Source organism: Micropterus salmoides, unplaced genomic scaffold (assembly GCF_014851395.1).
Source record: "Micropterus salmoides isolate LMB-PRFRI ecotype aquatic unplaced genomic scaffold, ASM1485139v1 Ms_hic_scaffold_1, whole genome shotgun sequence".
Lineage (NCBI taxonomy): Eukaryota > Metazoa > Chordata > Actinopteri > Centrarchiformes > Centrarchidae > Micropterus > Micropterus salmoides.
Genome location: NW_024040040.1, coordinates 2,061,748 through 2,085,330, shown reverse-complemented (window position 1 = coordinate 2,085,330; position 23,583 = coordinate 2,061,748). Strand labels below are relative to the sequence as shown.

At 45.0% G+C, this 23,583-nt stretch overlaps 3 protein-coding genes across 3 annotated transcripts in view; 1 reads left to right on the top strand and 2 right to left on the bottom strand.

The window, feature by feature from the left end:
* LOC119902295 overlaps positions 1-23,583 on the bottom strand; it is a 91,397-nt gene that overhangs the window by 6,375 nt on the left and 61,439 nt on the right. The window contains exons 12-13 of the mRNA XM_038718810.1: positions 1,431-1,604; positions 637-810 (exon numbers count right to left, since the gene is read on the bottom strand). Coding sequence (XP_038574738.1) covers positions 637-810; positions 1,431-1,604 — 348 coding nt within the window. The remainder of the gene's footprint in view (positions 1-636; positions 811-1,430; positions 1,605-23,583) is intronic.
* LOC119905743 (zinc finger protein 771-like) overlaps positions 1-23,583 on the top strand; it is a 137,264-nt gene that overhangs the window by 73,764 nt on the left and 39,917 nt on the right. The window contains exon 2 of the mRNA XM_038723068.1: positions 5,221-5,225. The gene's annotated coding sequence lies outside the window, so the exon portion shown is untranslated. The remainder of the gene's footprint in view (positions 1-5,220; positions 5,226-23,583) is intronic.
* LOC119900552 (NLR family CARD domain-containing protein 3-like) lies at positions 1,669-20,526 on the bottom strand. Its single transcript, XM_038715662.1, has 4 exons — positions 20,472-20,526; positions 4,072-4,150; positions 3,681-3,909; positions 1,669-3,493 (listed from the first exon to the last, which is right to left on the bottom strand). Exons 2-4 carry the CDS (start codon positions 4,072-4,074, stop codon positions 1,686-1,688), a joined length of 2,040 nt encoding a protein of 679 aa, XP_038571590.1. The 5' UTR covers positions 4,075-4,150; positions 20,472-20,526; the 3' UTR covers positions 1,669-1,685.

Here is a 23,583-nt window from a genome sequence, read left to right as displayed (position 1 = left end):
AAACTAAAACGCTAGCGTTCTGAAACATCGCCATTTTGAAACGGCACATTAAAGTTATGAAACGTTGCAATTTTGTGCAAAAAAAGTACTTGGTTAGGTTTAGGCAACAAAACTACTTGGATAAGGTTAGGAAAATATCATGGTTTGGGTTAAAATAACTACGTACATCAGTTAACACGCAAGTAAGTTACGTCACTTCCGTAAGTCAAATAAAAATATTTAATGTTGACTTTGTTTCACACAGAACGCAAACACTGATCTCCTTTTTTAAAGTCCGGGTTCTGGCCCTACAGGGCTTCTCCCACTGCTTTGAACTATGACGCTATAGGGATCCCCAGTGCGTTACAAACTGACGCCGAAGTGGCTTGACCAAATGTCCATATGTGATGAGTCGTGGAGTGAGAATGGATTGCCAAATCTGATCTAACCAAACTGCATGAATTATTACCAATAGCAATTATCATCGTTGTTCCTTGTAGACCTCCTACACAAATATCACATTTTTATGTTTACCCAGTGTTTCTGTTCTGATCAAAGGAAAAAGGTTTCCTACAAGTGTGATTGTACATATAACATCAACCATTAACCAAAAGGACCTCTTCTATCAGACTTTGGCTGCAGCAGGCCTCTTCATACCTTAAAGTTTCCAGGCTCCAGTGAGGATCCTCCAATCCAGCAGACAGCAGCTTCACTCCTGAGTCTCCTGGATGATTGTAGCTCAGGTCCAGCTCTCTCAGATGGGAGGGGTTGGAGGTCAGAGCTGAGACCAGAGAAACACAGCCTTCCTCTGAGATCAGACAGCCTGACAGCCTGAAAACACACAAAACAACACACATGGAAGATCATCTGAGGATCCTGCTGTGTCGGTTAGATACAGGAGTAAACTGTCTCCAAATACATAGTTAAATCTAGACTGTTCACATTTAGCATTAACGTTTGGCAGGTAAAATGTCAGTTGCTAATTTAGTAATTAAAAGTAAACATAAAGTAAAACTGAGGCTGATGAATGTCATTAGTTCTGCAGGTATTTGGTCATATACCAAAGTATTGGACAAATTAAATTGTTGACATGATGATGGCGCTAGACGAAAAGTCAGAGGACCAGCAAAGTTATTACAATTCATACTGAGGGGAACATGAATATATGGGACATATTTCATCACAATCCATCCAAAAGTTGATGAGATCTTTCAGACTGATTAGTTGGACTAGCTCACAGATCCACGTTACCATCCACAGAGCCACTCTGGTAGCATGGCTAAAATATTACTTATTACTGTGTTTGTAAAGAGTAAAGCCTTTGCCAAAAGGGAGAATAAAGACATGAACTTTTAGCACAAACAAAACAAAAATGTGACTTAAAAAAGAAAGAATAAGAAAACATAACATTTTCAATGGTCATCAGTTGAACCGGTTTACGGAATCCTGACCTGAGCATTTTTAGTGTACAGTGTAGACTCTCCAGTCCAGCGGACAACTGCTTCACTCCTGAATCCTGCAGGTTGTTGTTACTCAAGTCCAGCTCTCTCAGACTAGAGGACTGGGAGCTGAGAACTGTTGACAGAGCTTCACAGCTTCTCTCTGAGAGGTTACAGCCACTCAGCCTGGAGAGACAGTAGTAATATTTTTTAAAATTTTTCTCTCCTGTTGAAAGATAACAGTTTTGAATGATGAATTAATCCCACTTACAGAGCTTTCTTGGAGGCTTTGACCACTGGCAGCAGCCTCAGAAGAGCCTCCTCTGAAGCAGAGTATTTCTTCAGGTCAAACACATCCAGATCTTTTTCTGATGACAGTAAGATGAAGCCCAGAGCTGACCACTGAGCAGGAGAGAGTTTATCTGTGGAGAGACTTCCTGAACTCAGGGACTGTTGGATCTGATCCACTAGAGAATGATCCTTCAGTTCATTGAGACAGTGGAACAGATTGATGCTTTTCTCTGCAGAGGGAGTCTCTTCGATCTTCTTCTTGATGTACTTGACTGTTACTTGATTGGTTGTTGAGCCACTTCCTGTCTCTGTCAGCAGGCCTAGTAAGAGAGTCTGGGTGGTCTGCAGTGAAAGTCCCAGGAGGAAGCGCAGGAACAAGTCCAGGTGTCCATTTGGACTCTGTAAGGCCTTGTCCACAGCACTCTGGTAGAACTGTGTAACTGCAGATTCATCTTTTCTTGTTTCAGACTTCTGGGAGGTTGATTGTTCTTCTGCCAGCAGGTTGACACCAGAGTTGATGAAGGTCAGATGGACATGAAGAGCAGCCAGAAACTCCTGAACGCTCAGATGGACGAAGCAGAACACCTTGTCCTGGTACAGCCCTCTCTCCTCTTTAAAGATCTGTGTGAACACTCCTGAGTACACTGAGGCTGCTCTGATATCGATGCCACACTCTGTCAGGTCTGATTCATAGAAGATCAGGTTGCCTTTCTGCAGCTGCTCAAAAGCCAGTTTTCCCAGAGACTCAATCATCTTCCTGCTTTCTGGAGTCCAGTGTGGATCTGTCTCAGATCCTCCATCATACTTGGTGTTCTTCAGTTTGGACTGAACCACCAGAAAGTGGATGTACATATCAGTCAGGGTCTTGGGCAGATCTCCTCCCTCTATGGTCTTCAACACCTCTTCCAGAACTGTAGCAGTGATCCAGCAGAAGACTGGGATGTGGCACATGATGTGGAGGCTTTGTGATGTCTTGATGTGGGAGATGATTCTGCTGGCCTGCTCCTTATCTCTGAACCTCTTCCTGAAGTACTCCTCCTTCTGTGGGTCAGTGAACCCTCTGACCTCTGTCACCATGTCAACACACCAAGGAGGGATCTGATTGGCTGCTGCAGGTCGTGTGGTTATCCAGAGGCGAGCAGAGGGAAGCAGGTTCCCCCTGATGAGGTTTGTCAGCAGCACATCCACTGAGGTGGACTCTGTGACATCAGTCAGGACCTCATTGTTGTGGAAGTCCAGAGGAAGTCGACACTCATCCAGACCATCAAAGATGAACACAACCTGGAAGTCTTCAAACCTGCAGATTCCTGCTTCTTTGGTTTCAGGAAAGAAGTGATGAACAAGTTCCACCAAGCTGTACTTTTTCTCTTTCAGCACATTCAGCTCTCTGAAAGTGAATGGAAATGTGAACTGTATGTCCTGGTTGGCTTTGTCTTCAGCCCAGTCCAGAGTGAACTTCTGTGTTAAGACAGTTTTCCCAATGCCAGCCACTCCCTTTGTCATCACTGTTCTGATTGGGTCATCTCTTCCAGGTGAGGCTTTAAAGATGTCTTCTTGTCTGATGGTTGTTTCTGGTCTGGCTGGTTTCCTGGATGCTGTTTCAATCTGTCTGACCTCATGTTCATCATTGACCTCTGCAGTCCCTCCCTCTGTGATGTAGAGCTCTGTGTAGATCTGGTTCAGAAGGGTTCGGTTTCCTGCTTTAGCAATCCCCTCAAACACACACTGGAACTTCTTCTGCAGCTTAGATTTAAATTTACGCTGACAAACTGCAAAAGGAGGTTCTGAACGAACACAAAACAGATTAGACTAATTAATTAATCGTCCTAAAGTCAACATTTCACCATTTTGTAATGAGTACAATACAACAGTTTCATTAAAGACTACATATAAAAACATATTTCCTCCATCTGTTGAGCCATCAGTAATCCGTTTATCCAGCAGCTTAAATCTTTAGAGAAATCCTCTTACTGCTCTGCAGACGCTCAGCCAGCTCCTCCTGCTTCATTCTCCTCAGGAAGTGCAGTGTGATCTTCAGAAATGCCTCCCTGCTGCTCCTCCTCTGCTCTTCCTCCTCACCCTCCAACACCTCCTCATCCTCCCTCTGACTCTCTAAGCATTCTGGGTAATCTGAACTCAGAGCCTTCTGGATCTTCTTCAGCTCGTTCTTCACAAAAGTGACAATGTTGTCCTCCAGTAGCTGGAACAGAATATTATATGAAGGACACAATCAAAGTCAAATCATGGAACCAAACATCAGATCCATGTTGGACAGACTGACAATCCACTGGTCTAAAAAGTGCAGCGTGGAGATTATTGTGAACAGAATAGATGTAAAAGTAGTTGTTGTACATGTACAGACCATAAATATGGAGTCCAGGTGTGTTTGATGCTGCTGGGCAGACTGACCACCGGGAACCTCTGAGCTCTCCTGGTGGACTCTGTGGAGGAATCATGAAGAGTTAGCCCACATTATGTCTGTCCACACAGATTCAAAAACAGGGTAAAGGTCATTTGACTTAAAGTGAAAAGATTAAAATAACGAATCGGATGGTTTCCCCTGACATTCAAGTCTTGGTCATAGTACTGCTGATCCCATTGTGAATCAACAGTGCAGTGTATATTTCTGTGCAGCTTTCACTTTGCTGTGTTTGTTCACCAGCTTGTTTGGTTTAGTCACTCCTGCTCTTACAAGTTACCTTGACGCTACCTGTCAGTGCAAATTGGTAGTGACACAATAAACCTGTAGCGGTGAAGTGAGTGAATCATCAGGAAAATCAAGTTGTTATGCCTGTACATGTATGTATTGGTTATTTTCTGCTTGTTTGACACACAATAATTCAAACGAACTTAAATGATCTTTGCTTCATTCAATCTATGGAGTGGTCTGCTTCCAGAATCGCTCTTGTGTACTTTATTTCTGGCAAACATTTGTGGTGTATAAGCTAAACTTACAACCAGAGAACAGTCAGAGAATTACTGTGTTACAATGTGACCAGATGATTTCTCCTCTTGGTTTGCTTGTAAAAACGCAGTGGGAACATGAAATAAGAGAATATTGGACCAATACAAACTAAAAACACCAGAGAACATTGTAAAATGTATGAGCTAAAAATAACAGTTAAACAACATCAAAACCCTAACTACAGTGTGATTTACAGTAATTATAGGTCAGAGCAAGCGGAAAAGCTGTATGGAAGAAAAATCAGGTTTATCATTCACTGCAGTGTTTTCCCCATAGGATTTTAAGAGAGTATGGTGGGTGGGTCCCGGACCGTCTCGGGGGGTCTAAGTTCATCAAGTCCGACCCAATTTGATAAATTATGTTGTATGTGGTTCTCGTATCACATAACATGAAGACTTCATAGCTTCTCGTCAGGTAGGACTCTCATACTACAACACTTGTCTTTGTAAAGAGAAAATGACAGGATAAAGTCGCTGACCTGCCTGTCAGCTCGCACTTCAGTGGATTTACCATAAAGGCTTGAATACATGTGCACTACACATTTAGGTGTGGCTAGCTTAATCGCCTTCTCAAAAACAAGTGACAGAAACAGACCGTTGATGTTACTGTCTTTACCTAAAAAGAAAAGTGGTTGTCTTGAGTTGGATGCCGAAGTGTGTGAGCACGCAAGTTTACTGCAGCGGGGAGCAGCGGCCACAAAACGCAACGTTAGAGGTCTGTAATGTTATTGTGAGATGTGTAAAAATATTTTCGGTTAATTTTGAGACAATGGCGGAACAAATTAGACTGTGGCAGGCCGCCATGGTCTCGTAAATTTATGGGAAACACTGCACTGACAAAGTATTGCAGGGCTCTGGGCCTTATTTCCCTATTATGCTAAGGGTCAGTGTAATTACAGGGCGACACAGACTTCTGCAAGTGAGTTTTGGGAAAGAACACACACACACACACATAAAGATGTGGCCGACAAAATTTGTCCTGTGAAATGTCAGTTGCACCAGTGCAACCAAGAAAAAATTTTTTTTGTCAAAGTCAAGATTCCTGGGCTTGGCTAAGCTCCCAATGTTTCAAGAGCCTAACAACGCCTCTGTGTATGTATACTTTTATTTGCATGTGTGTGTCCTATCATGTATATGAAGAACTTTGTAACTGCATCTTTTAAAAAGCAAATTTATACAACAGATTTTATAAATACAATAATTTTATGTAGTTTATGGTGTTATTTCACCATTCTTAGCTCCAGGCAAAGCAAGGAAGATCTTGCTTATGTCACGATAAGTGGTGTGGTGACAGGTTGGAGGACCCAAACGCAGGACGCAAGGCAGAGGAGGTACGGTTCAAAAAAGGTGATTTATTTAACAAACAAAAAGCAAGCACACTTACAAACAGAGTGGCTGATTGACTGAGTCCAAAAAACAAAGGCTGTCCAACAGAAATCCAAAAGGGTGAAAACCAGAATCCAAAAATGAGCAGGGTAACAGGGAGACACGGCGAGTAGGGCTGAAGACATGAGAACAAACTGCAACACTGGGTGACAATAAACAATGACCCAACAAAGACAAGACAGAAACACCAGGTATATATACACAGAGACTAACAAGCAGGGCGAGAGCAACACAGGTGAAAGACATGAGGCTAACGAGGCACAGGCAGGGGAAAACAGAGACAGACATGCAGAGGGATCACTGGGGTAACAGACATGACAAGGGTTATTGACGACACTAGACGACAGACAAGACAGACCCCCAAAACCCAACATACTATAAGGCAGATACTAAACTCAAAAGTGCAACACAAAGAATGGCTGACCGGCAGAGCGTGACAGCTTAGGGCCCCCGTTGCCTATATTTACATTTATTTATTTAGCTTATGCTTAACTTAACTGTCAGCAAAAGTCTAAACAGAATGTGAGTGACTAAAACTTTAGAGCACACTGCTAAAGCAAAGCCTCTCCAGTAAAGCTGCTCAGTGTCTGGTTATATCAGACTGGTTGTACTGGGCAGCTCCCACTGGTGATGTGTTTGACTGTGTGAGCTGAAAGAGATAAGACACATACCTTTGGTGTGAGAGACCCGGGTTCAAATCTACTATGAGATAGCACTTTATAATAACGACACACTATAAAGCATTAGTTAAGCATTAGCAAATAAGGAATTCATCATTTATAAAGCATTATGCATGCATTAATACACATTAGTAAGTCAGTTATATTTTTATTATTCTTTGTTATCTACACACAGTTGTTCAGTATTAGTACATTTTTAATTCATAATTTATAAACCATTGTTCTTGCGTTAATACACATTGGTAAGTCATTTATAAACATAGTTATACATTTTGTATTCTTTATTGTTCACCATTTATAAATGAATTATTATTTTAATGACAAACCATTTATACATGAGTTGTTAATGGTTCATAAGATCATTTGTTTAAAAAAATTACATAGGTTAACTGCCTGTTTTTTGATACTTTCTCGAGAAAGAATATAAACAATCTCAGCATAACGCCTTAATCCACCAGTGGCAAAGCCCAACGGATGCTACTAAGACTACCCGAAAGATGCCCCTGCTAACTTTACTGGGTAAAAGCCTCACCGTTACAGGCCTGGTACCGTTTCTCTGAGACAAATCATCTATCACTACCAGCTCATCAATGATGTGCTTAATGATTGTATTTGATAAAATGTGTTATTCCAATGAAAAACTATTTATATACGCCTATGGTTCATACAATCATGTAGAACATTTAAGGAAATTATAAGTATTTTCTCTGTAAAGTATCTAGGCCATACAAAACGTCTCGGGTTACGTATGTAACCCTGGTTCCCCGAGAAGGGGAACAAGACACTGCGTCGGTTACAACACTATGGGAACGCCTCTAGGCGAAGCAGGTGTGAACGTGAATTAAATCACTCCAATCCTATTGGCTTGTTGCTAGAATGGTAAGGTGTGACGGAATAACCGGAGGAGTATAAAGCACACCTGTACACACTCATCATTAGCTTAAACTATGAAGCAGGCGCTTCAGGCGGGGAGAGAGGTGCGGCGGGCCGACGCAGTGTCTCACGCTGGACGCAGCCGCCAGGAGACCCAACCCAATCGTTGAAAGTGTTTCATAGTGATGGCGTGGCCTAACTTCACCCCTCTTACGGCAGCCAATATGGTGTCGACACGTGCCGGAGACAATTGTGCCCGCATCGTCTTCTCTACGTAACCCGAGACGTTCCCCTTCGAGGGAACTCGAACTGCGTCAGTTACGACACTATGGGAACGAGATACCCACTAAACCGTGCCGAAAACCCCGCCTGCCCCTGTGTGCAATAAAGTGGCACGACTAAGAGGAGAGCGCACGAGTGCCAGGTGCCGAAGGAAGGTCAAGACTGTAAAACCGAATGAATGTGTGCGGAGTGGCCCAGCCAGCCGCTAAACAAACATCCTGCAAAGAGGCCCCGGAAAGAAGGGCTCGAGAGGCCGCCATGCCTCTGGTAGAATGAGCCCTCACAGCCACAGGTGAAGGCAAACCGCGCACCTGATAGGCCAGGGAAATAGTCTGAACAATCCAGTTGCTAATAGTATGTTTGGATGCAGGGAGCCCAGCCCTGGGGGACCCAAAACACACTAGCAGCTGGTCAGCCTTCCTCCAACGGGAGGACCTCAGAGTGTAAATACTCAGTGCTCTGACAGGGCAGAGCAGATGAAGTCTCCCGTCCTCCGCCGTCACATGAGGTGGAGGATGAAATGCCTGCAGCACTGTGGACCCTGCCGCACAAGAAAACACTTTAGGGATGTATCTTGAACGAGGGTGCAGGATAGCCCTAATATTCCCCGGGGCAAACTCCAGGCTTTGCGGGGAAACCGAAAGCGCTTGGAGATCCCCCCACCCTCCTCAGAGAGGTGATAGCAAGGAGAAAGGCCATCTTGAGGGTCAAGTGCTTAGCCTCAGCTGACTCCAGGAGTTCGAAGGGGGGCCTCAGCCAACGCCCCAAGAACCACTGCCAGATCCCAAGTGGGAACCTTGGACCGAGTCGCAGGTCTCATCCTCCGGGCACCACGGAGGAAACGTACAACCAAGGGAAGTTTCCCCAAGGACCCCTCCCTCAGAGCGGTGTGGAAAGACGAAATAGCTGCCACGTACACCTTGAGGGTGGAAGGGGAAAGACCAGCAGAGAACCGGTCCTGGAGGAACTCAAGTACCTGAACCACCGGGCAGGTAACAGGGTCCACCGACCGCTCCCTACACCAAGTGGAGAAAACGCTCCACTTCAGGCCGTACATCCTCCGTGTGGACGGGGCCCTGGAGCTCAGGAGGGTCTCGATTGCTCCGGCTGTTAGACCCGCCTCTAGGTACTGTGCCCCCTCAGGGGCCAGACCCACAGTCGCCATATGGCGGGGCAAGGGTGAAGAACCCGGCCCTGCGCCTGGGACAGCAGGTCTCTCCTCAGAGGGACCCGCCACGGTGGGCCGTCCAGGAGCGACATGATGTCCAAGAACCACACCCGGGTTGGCCAGAACGGGGCTACGAGCAGTAGGCCGACATTGTCCTGGCGGACCCGCTCCAAAACGAAAAGTGTACAGACGTAGCCTCGGCCAGGAATGTACCATGGCGTCCAGCCCCGTTGGGTCTGGAGGAACGAGAGAAAACCATAGCGGGCAGTGCGTAGTCTCTTGAGACGCAAACAGATCCACGTCTATGGGGCCGAACTCTTCGCACAAGAGCTCCACCACTTCAGGGTGAAGTCTCCATTCCCCGGGCCTCAGCCCCTGCCTCGACAGCAGGTCTGCTCCCTGATTCTGTGTCCCCGGGAGATAAATTGCCCTGAGCGATAGTAACCTCTGCTGGGACCACAGGAGGATCTGACGCGCCAGTCTGTCCAGAGGGCGCGAGTGCAGACCGCCCTGGTGATTCAGATAGGCCACCACTGCTGTGTTGTCGGAACGAACCAGGACGTGGTGGCCTTGGAGATCAGGCAGGATACTCCTTAGAGCCTGGAACACCGCCAACATCTCGAGACAGTTGATATGCCACTCGGATTGATGCACCTGCCAGGATCCCCTTGCAAAGCGGCCGTCCATGACCGCGCCCCAGCCCATGAGGGAGACGTCTGTCGAAATAACCAGCCGGCGACAAGACCCTCCCAACACGGGCCCCTGGGACAGGAACCAAGTTTCCTTCCAAACTGATAGGGAACGAAGACACTTGCGCGTAACCCAAATCAGACGGAGAGGATTTCCCCTCGGGGAAAAACCCTTGTTCCTTAGTCACCACTGCAGGGGTCTCATGTGCAGCAGTCCAGATGGTATTACGCTGGACGCAGCCGCCAGGAGACCCAACCCAATCGTTGAAAGTGTTTCATAGTGATGGCGTGGCCTAACTTCACCCCTCTTACGGCAGCCAATATGGTGTCGACACGTGCCGGAGACAATTGTGCCCGCATCGTTGTCGAATCCCATACAACCCCTAGGAATGTAGTCCGTTGGGTGGGCGCGAGCATGCTCTTCTTTGCGTTGAGCCTCAGCCCTAAACGCCGCAGATGAGCCAGAACGACATCTCGATGCCGAACCGCCAACTCTCGAGACTGGGCTAGGATGAGCCAGTCGTCGATGAAGTTGAAATCCGGATGCCCTGGAGCCTCAGCGGGGCCAGTGCTGCATCCATACACTTGGTGAATGTGCGAGGGGAAAGTGCCAGGCCGAATGGAAGAACCCAATACTGGTAAGCCCCACCCCCGAAGGCGAACCTCAGGAGCTTCCTGTGAGAAGGACGGATGGAGACGTGGAAATAGGCGTCCTGTAGATCTATCGTGACGAACCAATCCTCGGATTGGGATGTGCGACACGATGGCGGGGATGGTGAGCATCTTGAACCTGAATCTCCTAAGAGACCGGCTTAGAACCTGCAGATCAAACTCCCCTACCCCGGTCTTCAGGACCTCTTCCCTGAGCTGCGTCGGGACTGGATGACGGTCCTCAGATCGCGTCTCTCAGAAGGCTGAGGTTGAGAGCGCCGCCTCGCTGCCCCAGCTCCTCGGGGGGGGCCCCGAGAAGTGACACTCTGCTTCCTCTCCTCTCGGTAGGAGCTCGTAGAGGGAAGGGACCTACGCCCGGCAGCCTCAGCTGCCTTAGGTGCAGACCGGCGAGGGAGGTACTGGCGGAACGCTTCGCCTTGCGTCTTAATGTGCTGGAACCGATCCACCGCGTCACCGAAGAGGCCCGCCGTGCTCACCGGTGCATCGAGAAGGCAGCTCTTATCCTTCTCTGATATGCCCGCGGCTTGGTAGGCTTGAAGCACCGCCATGGTGTGCAAGCTCGCACCTGCCTGGCCCGCTGCCATGTACGCCTTCCCCACAAGCGTGGATGTGGTGCGACATGGTTTGGATGGTAACGCCGGCTTCTCCAGGGAGGACGCAAGTCGAGGGGAGAGATAGCTCGCAAGCGCATTCTCTACCCGAGGCATCCCCCCCATAACCACGGTCCCTAACCCCCATCACATTGCTGTAGTTCAGCGATCGGGGTGTGGAAAGCCGTGTAGAGAAGGGTCTGCCCCATGATTTACTCAGTTCATCATGTAAATCAGGAAAAAATGGCAGAGATCGGCGTGGAGGTGGCGTGTGGTGCTTAAGAAACCTTTCATCAAGCTACCACTAGCCTGTGGTGTCTGCTCCTCCTGTGGCCAGTTGATATTGAGCTTAGCCACGGCTCTAGTCACCACCTCCAGCAGCTCGTCATAGTCGGGCGCAGCCTGATGACGTTGCCCCGACACCCGGAAGTCATCGTCCATTACGCCGAGCACGTCCACCTCCTCGGAGTCGGATTGCTGCAGCGTCTTCGGATCCAAACCGCGAGCGGGAGAAGCCGAGAAACGGGCTGCCGAACGAGGGAAGGAAGCGTCGGAGCCAGCGGATGAAGGTCTGGAAAAAGCCTCAGCCGTCCCCAAATTCTCCGACAGGACACACTGTGAGCCCCATGAGTGAAGCCGCCGGGCTGCCTCAGCGGCCGCCGGGCCCGCGCCATGGGGAGAACACATCCGGCCATCCTCGGAAAAGAGAGCCATGCTGTACCTCAGTAACCGCACGGAAAGGGCTTCGCAATGGCCGCAGGCAGCCCCCTCGAGAGCTGCCCGGGCGTGCTCCATCCCCAAACATGAGACACACATCTCATGAGAATCTCCATCCGTGATGTTTCCCGAGGGCAAGGAAAAACACACCTTCTGTACCTCTGATTGCCGGACATGCGGGTAGACTTCTTCCTCAGGTAAGACATTCACTGCTTGTAGGACTGGAGCTTCTTCAAACAACATACAGAGCGCCTGCTGAATTGAAAAAAGCTAATGATGAGTGTGTACAAGTGTGCTTTATACTCCTCCGGTTATTTCGTCACACCTTACCGTTCTAGCAACAAGCCAATAGGATTGGAGTGATTTCATTCACGATCAGACCTGCTTCGCCTAGAGGCGTTCCCATAGTGTCGTAACCGACGCAGTTCAAGTTCCCTCGAAGAGGAACATTACAAATGAGACAAAAAAAAGTCTCAGTTAGGCTTCTTAAGTCTCAGCTTTACTACAGCCTGGGTTAACATCTTAACACCCCTTTAGTGTCGTTTTTGGATGTCTCGGCGGTCAAGTTAGCAACAATAAATACGCAACGTCCGGTTACGCTTTCAAAATAAAAGTAGTGAATAACGTTTTGTTGGTTGCGTTCCATACACAACCAAAGAAAAACTTGACTTTGTGTTTAACACAGGAAAAAAGTGAAAGTGTGGTTTCTGGTCAAGCTGCCCTTCTCAACCATGTCTCCTCCTTACCATAGACTGTAGCCCACATAAAAAATAGGGGCCTTAAAGCAGCGCTATTTTGACCCTTGACGCATCCAGTAGTCTCTACCGTGTGCGCTCACTTTAGCGCCAGATCGCATCAACGAAGAACAGAGAGAAGCGGAACCAAACCAGATCACACGGGCCCAGAAGCGGGTCTTCAGAGTAGAGACACCATGGCTCGGGATTTTTGAATGCCGTCATTTGCCGAAGGAGTTTTTTCCCCCCTATAAACTCCGGTGAGTAACGTTTGTAACCTTTAGGAAAGGGCTAACGTTAAAAGTACAGCGTGATGCAGCTTAAATGGGTGAGTTAAAACGATATTACTGTAAGATAAAGCAGTCGGAGGATGTTGTGAACACGATGTTGTGAACTGTTCAACAGTATTTTGTTGTCGTGGTTTCAAACTAATCTCTGGAGTTACTTGGTGGTGTAAGCACATGTAGTACCTTCAGAGGTATTTTTATTTACAGTATTTATGATTATACATGTTAAAGATAATTTCCTTCACTAAAATGTGTAAACTCTGTTCAGTATTTTTTGGTTGAAATTTAATGTAATGTAATGTTAAGAGATGGAGAAATTGAATTAATTCATAGTAGTGATGTCTTGCTTAAATGCTACCTGGTAAAGTCACAAATCTTTGGTAACGTTATAACAATGTAAAACTTCCCGAGACAACGGGGTGATGATATTGAGTTTTGACAAACGGGATGAGATCTTATTTGAAGAACAGTGACTGTGATGATTTATCTGATTTATTCTGTACTACATGTCCAGACTGGTTTTTGAGACCCTGGATTGTAGCTTAGAGGTCAACTCTTCGCTGGATGGAGATGGCGAGCGAGTCCCAGAGATGATGCACCCTGTATGATGAGATTGGGCCAGCTGCTTCGGGTCCCATTCAACAGGACTGACACATCAGATTACAGGACTCTGGCAGATAAAAAAGATCCACCACACGTTCATTATCCTGCCCGGGTAGAGATACAAATAACTGAAAGACACTGAGCACTTTTTAAAGTTGTATTTTTTATGAAAGAGCTTATTCTGGGGATTGTTTCAAACATGGTTGGTGCACTATGAGTGTTAAAGGCTCTGTAATAAACCTGCCCACTGTTCTTTAATCACACAGAGCCTGTTTCTTACCCCAACACTACTCCTCTGAACCCTAGGTTGGTAAGTTAGCTAAAGTTCTTCACTAGTGTTAAATATTCTAGACCTGTCTTTAGCATTCCAAAAACTGTGCCACAGGGCTTTCCCCAGTACGTTGAACTATGATGCTAAGGGGCTCCCAAGTGACAAGGAGTCTTGACCATTGGTCCATATGTGACGACTTGGGAGTGAGAACGGTTTGGGTTGTAGATGGTTCATTTTATATCAACAGTTGTACAGTTTATGCAGCAATAGTCTCTCGTGTTTTTTTGTGAATAAATAATAGGTTCTGTATCCCTTTGTTTTGTGTCCGTTTCCTTTTTCTGTTCATTAGAAAACTGATTCTTGTTTGTTACAATATCATTTGTAAATGCTTTGTAAGGCATAGATAGTCCTCACTTTAGATGAGCTCACACAAAGTACTTACGAACAACTAGTAAATGCTTTGTAACTACCTGAATTAATCATGAAATACTTTAACAAATGTTTAGAGAACATCTATTGCATTTAAATTTCATTTGTAAATTGTTAATGAGACCTAGATAGTCCTCACTTTAGATGAGCTCACGCAAAATACTTTACTAACCATTAGTAACTGCCAGAATTAATCATGAATTGCAGTATTATTAAGTGTCATAAAACATCTATGAACACGCAGACCATTTCTAAATAACTACATGTCATGTTAACGGTTGATCAAAGCACTGGGGTGGAGAGTAAGGACCATCCAAGCAACCCTTTGCTGGCCCCATCACAGCAGATCTCTGGAAGCGCAGATCTGAGTTTTGATCCACCTTTCTGTGGGACCGCAGACATCTTTTTAAGGCAGATGGACTTCGCCTTAACAAGTCAGGAGTTAAACTGTTCAGCTCCAACCTGTTTTACTTTCTGCATCACTCATCTGTTCCCTCTGCCAAGGACAAGAGACAAGAGGAATCTAAACAAGAAGAAGACATAACACAACACGCCAGAAACCTTGAAGGAGAGCCTCCTCAGCCCCCGCCGGAAGAGAGCTCTGATCACGGGAGATATCTGAGCAAAGAGGAAGAGCCTCCACCTCCCTCACTGAAAACAGTGAGGATTCACCATCTCTACCCCCCCAATCCCCATCCAGGTCACCCTTATCTCCAGACACCCTTTCTCCCCTCTCCCCCCTGTTGGACTTCACTGATCACATGGAAGACCTGGTTAGAGCTGGGACCAAATTTACTCCCCGCACCTTCCCTTGCTCCACTCCCATTTTCTCTACCATAAACCCCCCTCACCGTCCACCTCCACCACTGGTTCTAAGTCCTCCAGGTTTGACACATCTTTCAAAAGTACAGCGCCCAACCGGTCCTCCCGCTCCACAGTGGCGAAAAAGCCCAGTAAGCTCTGACTGATATGTGCTGGGTCCAGGCTGAAATGTGCTGGTAGTCTTCTCCATCCCTGTCTTCACAGGTAACAGAAAAAGCACGGTGAATGTGTTATGAAACAGGAAGCACTCAACATATCCTGCAAGTTTAGTATTAATTCCTCGTCAGCCGCAGCCTGTCGAAAAAAGTGGGCCACATAATGTTTTTAACACACTAAAATTAGCTTTGTTAAACGTTAGGTCTTTGGCAGGAAAAACATTTTTAATCAATGATTTTATAATAACTCAATCTTAATTTCATGTTTTTAACTGAAACTTGGTTGGACCAAGATAACAGTGCAGCTGTCCTTATCGAGTCTACCCCTCCCAGCTTCAGTTTCATGAGTGAAGCTAGAGTGCATAAGAGAGGAGGTGGAGTTGCCATTTTGTTTAATGACTCCCTCCAATGCAAAAAGATGTCTTATAGGAATTTTGCCTCTTTTGAATATGTGGCTCTTCAGCTGAATTCCTCTTCTCGAGCTATTTTTCTAAATATATACAGGCCCCTTAAATACTGTGCAATTTTTTTTGATGACTTTGGTGAACTGCTGTCTATAATCTGTATTGACTTTGACTGTGTGGTTATTGTTGGTGATTTTAACATCCATGTTGACAACCCCCAGGACAGAGGGACTAAAGAACTGTGTTGTGTTCTTGATAACTATGGACTGACTCAACATGTGACGAGGCCCACGCACAATAAGGGGCACACTTTGGACTTAGTCATTTCCAAGGTTGTGGTGACTGACGTTGCTCTCTCTGATCATTCCTGTGTTTTCTTTGAGAGTGCTATCTGCGTGCACACAAATGTACAAACAGAGGTGATCACAAAACGGCGTATCACTGAAAACACTAGTGAAAAATTTATTGAGGCTTTGTCCTCGATACCCGCCCTCTCACGGGTCTCAGTCAATGAGCTTGTAGATAATTTAAGTTCTAAAATTACAAATGTTATTGATGCCATTGCAGCAGCCAAGGTGAAGATGGTCTCTGGTAAGAGAAGATCTCCATGGAGAAATGCCAATGAGTGTCGAAAAGCTGAACGCAGGTGGCGGAAAACAAATCTCCAGGTTCATTAGACATCTATAAAGAGAGACTTTGCATTTATAATTTAGAGCTGAGAAATGCAAGGCGGTCCTTCTTCTCTGACATCATCACTAAAAACACTAATAATGCACGTGCCCTGTTTGCTGCTGTCGACAGGCTAACCAACCCTCCTGTGTCTGTAGCCTCTGAACTTCTATCCACCAGAGCCTGCAATGAATTTGCCTCCTTCTTCACAGACAAAATTCAAACAATTAGACAAGCAATCAGTGCCTCCATGTCAGTAACAGGATATGTCTTGTCCCTGTGTCCACTTAAAACAATTCATATAGCATGAGACAATTTGATTCTATTAACCATAAAAACCTGGAGGACATAATACAACATCTGAAATCCTCCTCATGCTGCCTTGATATTCTGCCAACAGGTTTTTTCAAAAATGTTTCTAAATGCATGGCCTCAGATTTACTACAAATTGTCACACAGGCCCTGAAAACTGCAGTCATTAAGCCTCTCTTAAAAAAGAGCAATCTAGACAGTTCACTAATGAGCAATTATAGGCCCATATCAAATCTCCCATTTTTAAGTAAAATCATTGAAAAGGCTGTTTTTCAACAGCTTAGTGCTTTCTTGGCACTAAATAACTGTTTTGATGTCTTCCAGTCAGGTTTTCGACCACACCACACCAATGAGACGGCTCTTGTTAAGGTCTTCAATGACATTTAAACACTGACAGTGGCAGAATTTCTGTCTTAGTATTATTGGATCTCAATACTACATTCGACACGGTCGACCACAACATATTACTAGACAGACTTGAGAACTGGGTTGGACTTTCTGGCACAGTACTAAAATGGTTTGAATCCTATTTAAAGCACAGGGACTACTTTGTGTCTTTAGGTAATCACACATCTGAGCTGACAAATATTTCCCAAGTCTCCATTCTGGGGCCTCTTTTGTTTAACATTTACATGCTTCCACTGGCTCAGATCTGAGGAGCCACATCACCTGAAGAATATATCACGGATTAAAGGACTTATGTCTCAGCACGACCTGGAAAAACTTATCCATGCATTTATCTTCAGTCGACTCGACTACTGTAACAGCGTCCTTACAGGCTCCCTAAGAAATCCATCAGACAGCTGCAGCTGATTCAGAACGCAGCTGCTCGACTCCTCACTAAGACCAAAAAGGTGGATCACATCACTGCAGTTCTGAGGTTTTTACATTGGCTTCCTGTATGTCAAATAATTGATTTCAAAACCCTGCTGTTAGTTTATAAAGCACTAAATGGTTTAGGGCCAAATTACATTTCTGATCTTCTGCTTCATTATGAACCATCCAGACCTCTCAGGTCGTCTGGGACCAGGTCTGCTTTCTGTCCCCAGAGTCAAAACTAAACAAGGAGAAGCAGCGTTCAGTTATTATGCTCCGTATATCTGGAACAAACTCCCAGATAACTGCAGGTCTGCTGAAACAGTCAGTTCTTTTAAATTAAGACTGAAGACTTTTCTTTTTACCATTGCTTTTAATTAAAAATTGACACGGTGAGAAATGAGTAGGTAATTGGGTGAAAAGATAAAGAGAGTGAGATTGAACAGAGTGAAGGAAGTGGTCTTAAATCTCGCGCCTGAGTGATTTGCAGGAACCTCTGTCCACCTGTAAATGCGCAGGTGGGTCCAGAGAATAACTGGATCAAAGTGGCCTGTGGTCAGACATGTCCTGGTTTCTCTGTAGTGTCCGAGGGTTTTTGGAGTTTCAGTGGACCTAAAGATTGCTGTGGACCCGAGTACAGACTAGCTAGAGAGAGTAGATTAAGTGTACTTTTCTCATTATTCTCTTTTCAGAATAATTGTAACTCTGTTATTTGCTCAACTCCTCAGCCTGTTTTTTTATTTTCCATTTAACTCTTAACCCTGATTGTACACTGCACTGTAACTTTTATTATTTTTTAATATGTGTTTTTTCAATTTCCCTATGTTGCTTTTATGTTTTGTGTAAAGCAATTTGAATTGCCTTGTTGTTGAAATGTGCTATACAAATAAACTTGCCTTGCCTTGTTATGGAGGGCTTTATGTGATGAGGAGGTTCTTGTACTGAATGCGTTGGGCAACAGGGAGCCAGTGAAGATTCTGGAGGACAGGGTGATGTGGTCACGGGTGTGGCTGTTGGTGAGGAGGCAGGCAGCAGAGTTATGGATATATTAAAAAGTGTCTTTAGGGCTTTGGCAGATGAACCATAAAGGATTCTATTGCAGTAGTTGATTCTGGATGTAATGAAGGTGTCGATCAGAGTTTCGGCAGCAGAGAAGGTGAGTGATGGGTGGAGACGGGCAATGTTTTCAAGGTGAAAGAAGACCGTCCTGGTGACATGGCTGATGTGGTGTTCAAAAGTGAGGTGTCTGTCAAAGATGACTAAGGTTGCAGATGTGTGGGGATGGAGACAGGGTGGAGCTGTTGATGGAGAGGCTGAAATTGTTGGCGTTTTTTGTGAGTGATTTGGGCCGATGATCAAGTCAGATTTATTGTAATTGAGCTGTATGAAGTTGGTTTGCATCCAGGTTTGTGTGTCGGTGAGGCAGTTGGTCAGAGTTGCAGAGGTAACTGTGGAGATGGATTTGGTGGAAATGTAGATCTGACTGGATGTAGATGATAAACAGGAGAGGAGCAAGCAACGAACTTTGGGGGACGCCTTGTTGTTGATGAACTGTTTAGATGTTAAGATTGGAGCCAGAAGAGTGCGGTGCCAGTGATTTTGGAGTAGGTTCAGTAAGGAGAGGAGAGTGGAGTAGTTGATGCTGTCGAAGGCTGCAGTGAGGTCGAGCGTGATGAGGAGGGTGAGGTGACTGGAGTCGGTGGAGAGGAGGTCATTGACAGGGCTGGGACAAAAAAAAATATAATAATCGGCCCTGGCATTTTTGGACAGGATGTCATGGCTGAGATCAGGTTACTTGAGGATGGGTGTGACAGCTGCAACTTTGAGTGGTGTGGAGACTGATCCGGATTAATGATTTTGATGATGAGTGGGGTGATGGATGGAGGACAGGTCTTAATGAGGGATGATGGGTTGGGGTCTAAGCTGCAGATGGATGTTAGGAATGTGGTTTTGTGTTCATGTCTTTCCTGTTTAAGTCCGTTTTTGGTTCTGTGTTTCTCAGTGTAGTCTTGTTTAGTTAGTTCTTAGTCCTGTACATTAGTTCATGTCTTTAATGTTTACTCCTGGTCTTGTGTTCTCTGTTTAGCTTTGTGTATGCCCTTGTTCATTTACTGGTTCTGTTCAGCTCTCTTTGTACCGGTCTGTCATGTGTTATAGATTGTTCCCTGCAGCTTAGCTCCTGCATCTCAGCCCTGTGTCTCAGCTCCTAGTTTTGTGTCTTTAGTGTTTACTTCTGGTCTGTGTTCTTATGTTATTTTGCCAATGTCTAATCTGAGTTCCGTTTTGCCCTTCAGCCTGTGGTCCTTGTTAATGTATGGTGTTTTGCATCTCTAAGGGTCTCTCTGTTTCCCCCTGCTGTCTCTCTGCCTGCCTCGTTAGTACTGAGCTCGGTCACCTGCCCCGCGCGTTAGTCCCTGTGTGTGTATATATGCTTGCTCTTGTCTTCAGTCTTGTCACGTCCTTGCATCTAATGTTGTGTGTTCTTTTGTTTTCCCTGTTCTGGATCGCCTTTGTTTGGACTTTGCCTTGAGCTCCTTGTAAGCCTGTTTCAGTTAGTTTTTGAATTAACATTTTTGAACTGCAACCTCCTAGCTTTGCCATTGTCTGCATTTGGGTCCTCACCTCAGCCTGCACTCAATGCACCCCTGTGACAATGGAGTTGTTCATTCCTGTGGAGAACTGTGACAGTTTAGAAAGGAAAATAATTGAAAAGCTGTTTTGAAGGCAAAGTGTGGTCACACCAAATATTCTATTGATTTAGATTGAGTGCCCTTCATTTTAAAGCAAGTGGTTTCTGTTGGCTACGTGTCCATGTCAAGATAACGGATACAGCAACAATAGTACAGCAAGTGTGATATTTTAAAGTGAATCTATCCATACCTTCATGTAGAAAATAGAACTGTATTAAACAGCTAAGTAAATGTATTGTTGCACTGTGACTTTCTTAACTGAAGCAGAGTGGATGAAACACTTATTCTAAAAAGAGCCTAAAATAACTGAATAATCTATGGCCTGCACACAGTAAACAAAAGTAAAACACAAACTAACTGGTACTTTGAGTAGTTTATTGACCAAGTGCTTTTTATACTTTCACTTGAGTATTTTTCATGGGAGTAGTTGTACTTTTATTCAAGTAAAGATTCTCAGTTCTCTGTTTACCTGAAATAAACACAGGTTTAATAAAACTTCTCTGGATAAATAACAGTTTAAAATGAATCAGTCAGGGATTAACAGCTGACCTCTCTGCAGCAGATGGTTGGTCTTCATTGAAATCGATGAGGCGACCAGCTGACCAGTCACTCTTGAAGGACACACAGCTGGGCTCAGGTCCAGGTCCAGGTCCAGGTCCAGGTCCAGCAGAGTCTGGTCCCTGCTGCTGCTCTGGGCTTCAACACAACACACACAGAGCTTTGAGAGTGAATAATGATGGTGGAGTGATTTGAGTCCTGGACAGTTAGAGATCCTCATCTCACCTCTGAGCTTTGGTCTGGCTGTCATGTTCCCCACACAGAGTGCTTTTAGAGGGAGGGACTCCCTCCTCTCTGTCCTCACACTGACTCATGCTGCTCAACTCACATCCACTTTCACCTGGAGAGGAAACACAAATCATTCATCTGCACATCAACTCAAATCCTCCTTTCCATCATTTCTCCTGGAAAAAGATCAGCTGCTCCTCCACTGATTGGCTGCTAGTTTCTGTTTCATATCAGTGGCAGCTGAATGCAGTCAGACAGCAGCGTGAGGCAGAGGAAGCTGCCATCAGCTGCAACAAGCTACAGCTGATTAGTTTACACCAACACAGATTAGGACTCCAATATAACAATTTTACATTTCCCGTCTTTGACAACAATTTATAAAAAAAAATTATTTGTTAAAATAGGGGTCTGACAGTTCCTAATAATGACCTCCAAAGCTTCCTGGTGTTATTTACAGCTTCAGATAGAGACAGTGTTCAGCTGGTTCTCTTCTAATGAACTGCTGAGCTAATGTCATTTTGGTCAGACCACAGCAGGTCAGCTGATCATGCAGACATGTGACATTTATCTACAGACAGACAATCCAACATATATGAATATTCTGATACTGAATATATATCAATACAGAACCGGCTGACTGTCTTCAGTCTTGCAGGTAAATCTACTGACAGCACTCACCGACACAAACGACTGTTCTCCAGACGAGCGAAGCCGCATTTAGTGGCTCAGACAGCGGGAGAGCAGCGGCTCGTCTCAGCCTCCTTTGTCCAGAGTTTCCAATGAAGCTCAGAGAAGTGAAAACTTCCAGCCCCAAATCTTTTAGAGAAGTGAAACTTTAAACAGGAACCAGCCAGAGACGCTCGTGACTGTTAACCATGAATCACTCTGTTACTAAGCTGTGATAAAGTCTCTGTTTGTATAAAGACAAAGAGCTGGAGGGTGAGGACATGTTGGTTTGTAGTACCTTGGCTTCCAGAGAGCGAAGGGCTCTTTAAGTGAGTTGTTGTAACTATGGTAACCTCATTAGTTAAAAAAGTTTTTATCCAAACAAAAGTGAAAAAGTGCAACAAACCTGTTCAGTGAAATTTTTTTCTAAAGAGACTAAAGTCACTGATTTCACTGCAGTCTGACACGTTTAACTACAAATCAGACAATAATCTGACATTAGTTGCGTTTGACTTCATGTTTGACTTAACGTGATGCATGCTGGACTTAAAATAAAGCATGCTGGTTAGAAATTGTGTCCGACTTTTGCCAGCGTTGCAAAACGTCGACATGTCACAAAACCTCGCGGGAGCAACCACACTATTGCCTGGTGTCGCAGCATTTTTCTTTGCAAATGCCGCAAGATCAGTCATTGATCTCAGCTCACACTAAGCTCACACAGGTAGAATGTGTCCGACTTGACGGTACTGTTTTTATACTCCACCCCTGCAGTCATCTGCAGCTCACGTTAGACTGTCAAGTCGGCGAAAGTCAGCCGCAGTCAACACCGAACGCACCTATTGTCAGGAGAGGAGGGAAGCTTCCCATCATGCATCTCGAGAAACTCACTCATGAGGCATTTCTCAGTAAGAAGTACACCAAGTCCAGACTCATGTACTCTGCAGAGAAAAGGCGTCCTCACAGGTGAACTGTTTCTTGGAATGGAAGTAGGCCAGGTGGGAAGATTTTTGCATGTTAAAAGTATCTGGTTTTCCTCAGCGTTTCCTTGTTGAAAGCGTTGTATAAGTCCACTTGATTAACTTTGTTAGCTAACTGAAGGTATAGTGTCCATTCACTTTTCCAATGAATGTACTATGTAGCTTACTATGCTACTTATTTAGCTAAAACACATCACCATATTTTACCTTGTTCATCTAAATGAAATGACTTTTACTGGATACTGGATACTTTTCCAGTATCTTCAACCAAGTCCAGTTGCCCTTGATTTTAACCTTCGTTGGATAATATTGCACAGGAATTTTTCCTGAAACTGTGAGTCAGCTGTTCAATGCAGTGATGGCTTGTGGGAAGAAACTGTTCCTGAGTCTGCTGGTTTTGGCGTACATTGCCCTTGCTTAGTGGCAGATCCAAACAAGACAGTGATGGTGGTGCAGAGGACAGTCTGGATTATGGCTGTGTAGAAGTGGATCAGCAGCTCCTTAGGCAGGTTGAGCTTCCTGAGCTGACCGCCACAGATTGATTTTCGATATTTTTTACTAGGCCTATTTAAAATCCTATTTGATTGCAGAGCGCCATTGCGCACCTCCTCTCTCTCGTCACTCTCACTCTCGCTCTCTCTCCCTCATGAACACCACTGCACAAATCTGTCCAACACAAAGCTTGCAATGTCGGAGACCCAGCTTAAAAAAGTAAATAGCAGGAAGAGAGGTAAGTTAATGTTAAAATACAGCAGTTTTCGAGGCTAGCACACTGTATAAAGCTGGTAGTCAACATCAACTGCACCTGTTCCTGATGATGATAGAAATATAGAAATTAATGGCAATAAAGCATGCTGTCAATATTTTAGAGACCCCCAAAATATCACAAATCATGCTTTCAGTGGAGCTGATGTGTTATTAAGGGGAGCTAAGCTCCCTCTGGCTCCCCTGTAGTTCGCAACCTGGATCTACAGGAGAAAAATATTATATTTATATATCTTGAATTGTCACCTGCCAACTGAATTTTGTGTTTCCCTTTATATAATAAGACATTTCCACCATAAATTGGAACAGAAATTTTCACCAGAATGCAGGAAATTAAGTCTTTAATGCTCAAATTCTTCTGGGGAGGACCCCCACACACCCGACTAATTAAATGTCCTACCCAAGAAAACAGTCTCTGGCTTCACACACAGTTTCTGGGAGGAACATTCACTTATTAGTTAAATATA

Excerpts from the sequence above, each read along its gene's own strand:
- LOC119900552 (XM_038715662.1), bottom strand. Across the intron at positions 3,494-3,680 it reads GGCTGAGCGTCTGCAGAGCA|AACCTCCTTTTGCAGTTTGT; the intron begins GTAAGAGGATTT and ends GTGTTCGTTCAG.